Source organism: Podarcis pityusensis (assembly GCF_964106645.2).
Source record: "Podarcis pityusensis genome assembly, chromosome: 5".
Lineage (NCBI taxonomy): Eukaryota > Metazoa > Chordata > Lepidosauria > Squamata > Lacertidae > Podarcis > Podarcis pityusensis.
The window spans coordinates 61,000,822-61,008,166 of record NC_138032.1 but is presented as its reverse complement, the minus strand read 5'-3'; the positions used below and the strand labels follow the sequence as shown (position 1 = coordinate 61,008,166).

At 44.3% G+C, this 7,345-nt stretch overlaps 1 protein-coding gene across 1 annotated transcript in view; it reads left to right on the top strand.

Moving 5' to 3' along the window:
* The first annotated feature begins 244 nt into the window (after positions 1-244).
* STK32C (serine/threonine kinase 32C) overlaps positions 245-7,345 on the top strand; it is a 170,083-nt gene continuing 162,982 nt past the window's right edge. Inside the window, exon 1 of the mRNA XM_081007213.1 lies at positions 245-1,203. Within this exon, the coding sequence (XP_080863339.1) occupies positions 1,113-1,203 (91 nt within the window). The 5' untranslated portion in view covers positions 245-1,112. The remainder of the gene's footprint in view (positions 1,204-7,345) is intronic.

The following is a 7,345-nucleotide window of genomic DNA, read 5'->3' as shown; positions in this document are numbered from 1 at the left end:
ACTTGGGTATATTCTGGTGGTCATTTGATGGCATTCTTTTTCTGTGAACACTCCATAATCAAACCCCTTTCCCCTTTTCTCCAGGTTATTGCAGACCAAGAAAAGAAAACACTATCAAAGAGATCTTAGTTTAACAACAAAGCCTTTAAACAACAAAAAAAAAGGGGGGGACAAAACAGAAATGTCCCCTTCCCTTTGCATAATAATAAACTTCCCCTCCTCATCCTGTTTGGATACAATTTTTAGTCTGCTCGCATTTATTTTTGCTTTGAAGAGAACAAGGGAGGACAATCAGGAGGCGGGCATGGGCTCCTAGCATGGCCTAATGCCCTCTCACCATCACCCTCCACCATCTCCAAACTGCCACCTCCTCCAGCGAGCTGCGTTCGGATGATCTCAGAAGGTGAAAGGTAATCCCCACGTTGGCACGACTCGAGCGCCACCTAGCCGGGAAGAGGCGAGTCTCGCGTTCCCTGGAGTTGAGGGCAAGCGGCTTCCGAGTCTCGCCGTTGTCAACGCGCACCCGCGCCGCGGAACACAAAACCCCGACCGCTCCGGGGGCGCGCCTCGTCTCCAGCAGCGTCTTTGCGCGGGGAAAGCCCAGGCTCTGGTGAGGCAGGGGGAGGGGGAGAGAGGCGTGTTGCTTGAACAAAACCAGGGCGATTTCGATCGTGTGTTCAGAGAGAGAGAGAGAGAGAGAGATTGAAACTGAAGAGGCGCTCCGGTCTCTCTCCGTTCCCCAGAGGCTGACGGGGAGTAGGAGGGACCCCCTTCTCTCCAGATCGGGAAGAAGGCTCCCAAAAAGAGCCAAGCTCGGGCACTTGGCTCCTCTTCTGCCTCCCCCAGGGCCCTGGGGGTGCGCGCCGCGCAGACAAAAGCGAGAGACTAGAGACGGAGAGAGAGAGAAGCAAGCGGCTGGCAGGGAAGAAGAGCCCCTCAGACACGTTGCACACAGGCGCACAAACACACGCGCGCCCTCTCTCCTATCACACACCCCAGATCCATCTTGAAGGTGCTCTCCCGTGCCGTCTCGCCGCCGCTGCCGCCGCCGCGCCCGGCTCGCCCAGCTTCCCGGGACTTTGGTAGGGAATGCCCTGGCGCCTCCTTCGCCAATGTTTCACTGGAGCAAGTGGAAGAAGAGGATGGGAGCCAGCATTTCCTCCTCGTCTTCCAAGAGACCCGTCTTCGACGAGAAGGAGGATGGTGAGTAAGAGCAGCCTTTTTCTTCTCCCTTTCTGCTTTTCAAACACTGCCCATCCTTCCTTTTACGCGCGGAGGGCGCGTGTGGACTGTATATGTATGTCGTGGGAAGAGTCCGGCTCAGGAACTCCGCTCCGGAAAGGGTCGTCGTGGGACCCTCTAAGGCGGCACTTAGGGGGAAAGTGAAATGGCAGGAAACTCAGAAGTGCTTTGTGGACGGCGTGGGGGGGGGGGGGAATCGATGGGCTTGAGATGCCTCCGACAAGACTGCCCGGAAATGATGTAGCCAATTGCGGGCGCATGGCCGGGCAAAGAGGCAGTTTCTGTAAGAAAGAGAAGAGTGAATGAAGATTGGGGTTTGTTTTCTGCCTCTGAAAGGGGCACATGGTGTCCGCACGGTTCTGTGTCTGTGGTTTATGCCTTTGCCATCCTGTAAGTTGACTTCTAAGCACAAACGTATACAATTCAGAACTTTTTTAAAAAAAATACTAAGTCGCACATCCGTATCAGATGCAGAATCTGGAGCTGGTAGTATGCAAATATGACCATTGTATAGATATAGGAGGCTTTATATTATATTATAAAGCCTCCTATATCTATATATTATAATTCTATGTCCTTTTCTTTTAATTTGATAAAACCATGGGGGGGGGGCTAATAGGATTAGACATTTGCACGTGTTAATGGCAGGGGATTAGGGAACAAGGAGAGCTGTGAAAATTTGGTAATGGGGATTAGGCTCTATAGATCACTTTTGATAATGGAGATTAGGCTATATAGACTGCATGCTCCCCTTTCCTGCCCCACCACCTCTGAAGGAGGGGTAAAACCTAGATCCTGCCACAACTCAGAGGTTGTGAAAAGTGGTGATAGTTTATCGTTTGCTGTTCTCCTTCCTTGTGTGCACTCGACAATCTGTGCATGGCTTTGCAGGGTGGGCTGAGTAATGGAAGAGGAGGCTGCAGCAAGCCTGTGTACATTTACTCAGGAGTAAACCCTTCTGAATTCCTAGAGGAACATGCACAGAATTGGATTGTGCATGCTACAGGTCCTCTCAGGATTTGCTTACATTAAACTGGTACTACCACACAGAATTAGCAGGACGCACTGGTAAATGGTAAATGGTATTATTCCTTCTATGCATTATTAATATTTTAGCAGTGTTCATTGGCTTCTGTGATAAAGAGTGCTGAGAAAGAAACTGTCGTGAATCACAGGTGCCCTACGGGACCCAACTCACTGAAGGTTTAGGGTGCAAAAGGAAATATAAAGTTCTAAAGAAAATGAACCTCTACACAACCCATTAGTTTCTGAACGCTCTGAATAAGCACTAAGACCCAGCCATCTATAATTTTTATTATATATATATATATATATATATATATATATAAAGTTGTCCAGTAGCACCTTGGAGACCAACTAAGTTTGTTCTTGGTATAAGCTTTCATGTGCATGCACATTTCTTCAGATACCATGCACACGAAAGCTTATACCAAGAACAAACTTAGTTGGTCTCTAAGGTGCTACTGGACTCTCTCTCTCTATATGTATATATCAGCTGTGTCAGACCAACACGGCTGCCTACCTGTATCATTTTTAATACAGTAGTACCTCGGTTTACGAACTTAATCTGTTCTGGAAGTCTGTTCTTAAACTGAGGTGCGCTTTTCCTAACGAAGCCTCCCGCCGCCGGTGCCCTTCCACCGTTTGGCTTCCGTTCTTAGACCAAGGTAAAGTATGCAAACCGGGACACTACTTCCGGTTTTGCAGAGTTTGTAAACCAAATAGTTCGTAAACAGGGTTGTTCTTAAACTGAGGTACCACCGTATTGGAGTGGTAGCAATTTTTCCTGCAAGATAGCTTTTGGAGTTAGATGTGTTTACAGTGTTTGATCGGAGAACTGTTGCAAAACAGCCCAGTGTCTCACATCTGCTGGTCACTTCATTTAAAAGACCCTTCTTTCTAGAATACTTTATAAGATTCTGTGCCTGAATAAAACATCATGTCATAAATGTGTTAGAAATAAGCTACACAATTTGCACTTTTATTTTAGTTTGGTAAATTCATTTATAAATTATCTTTGAACAACTTTAATGCCTAGGAATCGCTAAACAAAACTTTTCTGCCTTCCCTTTCATTTTCTTGCCCTGTCACCAAGCTGGATTCAAATTACCATTTTTCATATTAGAACCTGCTTATTCTGACCATTGGTACATCTAGCTCAATGTTTATGCTGATCGGCAGTCACTCACAGACAGATGACTTGGAAATGCTGAAAATCAACCCTGGGATCTTCTGCATGCAAACACTGAGCTGTATTCCCCACCCCCACCCCTAAAATAGTTGCAAAACCTGTGTGTGTGTGTGTGTGTGTGTGGAATGTTTTAACTCATTTTCCTGATTTTCAAAAAAAACCCAAAAAATACCGGTAATACCATTAATTCTTCATAAGTTTAATAAGTGAGAAGAACCCTGTATATAGTGATCTTGAAAATGCATGCTAAGATCATTTCCATTATATTGTAAGAAAAAATATGCAGAACACCTATAAATTTAGATGTTAATTGGCTCCCATGTTTATCTCATATCTTGAGCGAGCCATGGAATTGAGAACTTCCTTCTTCTGCTACTCTTAATGGGTAGACTGAGTGTAACTCGTGAGCTGAGAGATCCCATGCTAATTTGAAGTTGGGCTCTTCTTGATCTGGTGAGGTAAAATGCACCTTGTTGGTCTGTGACTTGCTTCTGCTCTTGCTAGAGGAACAATCCGGAGAGAAAGAATTAGCGCCTGAACAAGTCCCCAGATTCTTTTGGGGATGGAGCAAGACAACTATTGCAAGCCTTCTTTGGCAATAACAGCCTTACTCAACCTGGTGCACTACAGATATTTTGGATTTCAACTTCCCTTAGTATGTGGCTGTGCTGGCTGGAACAGATTCCCAAAACATATTGTGGAAAGAGACCAGGTTAGGGATGGCTGGGTTAGATATATAATATGACATAACTTACAGCCTTCTTCAGGTTTTCAAAACAGTGCATGTGGGTTTAAAGTGCGGAGAGGTGTGCATGGAAGACCTACTTCCTTTGTCTGCTCATGCACCATGTTCAGCTGAATGTGGTTAGAATCCTGCACAATGAGGGTTCCTGACTGAAGGGAGGATTCTAGCCTTGTTTAGCCGAGCGCAGTTAGAATCTCTCTGCCGATCTTCATTATAAACACATGACATTCGGGAAAGGCATACAACAAGGAGATGCTGGTGGTGGGGATGGCATAGGTCCCCCCCCACCCTTGCCCATTTGAGGACTGAAAAGGATGATTCCTTTATCATCACAATAGTTCTGAGAGACAGTACTGTTGATAGACCAGGACAGAAATGCACTAAACAACAACAACCTAGTTTGCTTTTGCTTTTACGAGCTCTGCAGTGTGGTGCCTACATTGTTAGATGATGGCTCCTGATGGTGAAAGCAGAAATCTATTTTGTTTTTGCTCTTAGGGAATAGGAGCTGTGCTCCTGCATGCATTTGTGACCACCACATCACTGTGCTCATGCTGTTAGACCTAACTGAATTGTGCGAGCATCAGCATTGTAGCTTAGTTGGCCTGTGTTGCTTCCAGATGTCCTGTTTCTTTATCCCAGTTTCTTTGTGGAAAGCTTGTGTGGAGATTATATGCTGTCCACTGTTAACTGAGCATTAATTTGGACTTGTTTGTGTGGAGGTGACATGACTTCCTGTCCATCGCTATTCCTCCTGACTGCATTTGTTTGCCCATCACTTTCCTTACTGCCAGAAATCTGTGTTGTTTTTTTAAAAAAGCAAGTTTGTTGTGCCGGAGTGCATAAATCCTCTTTAATTGCACAAACCTAAATTTGTAGTATGTGATTGAATCCCTCTTGCAAAGAGTCTTATCAGAGACAGTTCTGATGGTCAGTCCAGTTGTTATTCAAGATGGTGTGCTGCATAGGCACTTGCATCACATACCAGGAAATTTGCATTGTGGAATTATAGTTGATGGGGAGGTCTTGTGCAACAAACCGACTCCTCCCCCCAAAACCATACTTCTTATGATAAGGAAAGTGACTGGAAAATGCACTGGGAAGTATGAGATCACAGCTGCTTAGCATCTAGCCTCCCTGCAAACAAATCAGGAGTGATCAATAAACAGGTCATCTGGAAGCTATAGAATTAGAGCAGAATAGAATAACATCAACCACACACCCCACCCTTCACAATCTCAAGTTAAATTGTTTCAACTCGGAGGCCACAAACAACAGCTGACTAATAAGCCAAGCCAACATTTGTGGACCCCACAATCTATTCCCTCCTTTCGTATGTGAAAAAACCTTGGGGAGGGTCCTGTTTCATTTGCACTGGTGTATGCAGAATATGTCTGAAAGCGTAAATGTCCCTTGCTGTGCTGAAGAGACAACTGCTTTTTTCCTTTCTTTTTAATTTTATCAAAATGGCAGGACATTTGAAAGCTTTGGAGAGAGGGTCTGTGCCTTTGGCATACTGCTTACCGGAGCACCTCCACACTCCGGGCAAGCAGATCAAACATCTTCCTCACTGTTACTGATAGTTTCTTATATTACACCTACACTTGAAGCATCAAATTCTGGTGCGATGTGAGCTTGTCACTATATGAAGGAAGTTGAGAAAAAATAGTGAGGGGTGATATAATTCCCAGGTCTTCTTAAGAAACCTGCATTCACTTTGGCTGAGCAATCAGGCAAAATTTAAGGACAAGTTTTAAGGACATAACCCTTCATGTTATGTGAGTCATGCAGCATGTTTTTGAATTGGTTCACGATATAAACTGGAGAAACTCTCCAGTTCAGTTGGTCAGAAAGGAGAGATTACCTCAGGTTTCGTCACCGACATTGGTGCCCTGCAGATGTGGCAGACTCTGACCCTCATTGGCCCCAGCCGGCTAATGGTCAGGAGAAGGGGACGCTATGGTTCAAAACATCTGGAGGCACCATGCTGGATATCCCTGGGCTAGCATAGTGATGCTTAGTGCTATGCTCTGGTCAGATGCCAGTTCCCTAGGGGTAAGGCAGAGCAGATGTTTCAGGACCACAGACAGCTCCAAGCAAACAGCTCCCACAAAGGTTTTTTTTAAAATAATCTTGCAATCCCACCACATATGATAAAATGTACCTTCCCCTTCTTTATACCTCCAACAGTTCTGTTTTATACATTTTGGCCAATTTTACTGATGTGATATACCATCTGTACATCATTTTCATGTAATTTTCCTTCAACAATATACAATCGGTAAATTTCAAATCCACTTTCCAAAGTCTTATCCAGTCCTCAAATTGTATGTTGTGACCTACATCCTGTGCCCACTTAATCATTACTGATTTGACTCCCTCATTTTTGGTTTCCCATTCCAACAGTATATTATACGTCTTCTTTAATAGTTTAGAATTATCATCTATAATATCCTTTTGGAATTTTGAAACTGTGTAAGTAAATCCTTTCTTATTATACGTTGTTAATGAAAGTGCATACGCCTGTTTGCCTATTGAATGTGCTTAATAAATAAATAAAAAATAAATCAATTAATTGTGCATTTAATTATATATATTTAATGAAACAGATTGTGTGTAGCAAATAATATTAAATATATGGCAAACAGTTTAATTTAGGATAGGGAAATTTAATTTGGAGTGCGGCCCATGGGTTCTCTGTTGAAGTACTCTTGTGACCCACTTAGTATGAAGAGCTGGACCGCCCTGCTTTTGAGTCTTCAAGGGTCAACCCTCTGGCTGAAGGTAGGCAGGCACTCCCATCTGTTCCATAGCCTCTGGCCTAGTGCGTGCCAGGTGCCACTGGGCTGGTGAGGCACTGGATCTCCCAGGCTCTGTGATCATCTCATCTCTAAGAGGAAGATTGGAGCCCTGAACTAGGTCTGGCTCCATAGCTGGAGGCTCTCTAGCCTCTGATTCAGACTCTTGATCACTACTGGAGTCATGACACCTATAACAGGAGGACAAGGAAATATGCATCAAAATATGAAATATTTTGAAATAGAATCCACAAGGCTTAGAACTGCCTCCCACAACTTATGTAACTCTAGCTAAGACAACAGGCTTAAAGCAGCTTAAGCGAAGAACCCATTAAACCACATCTTTTA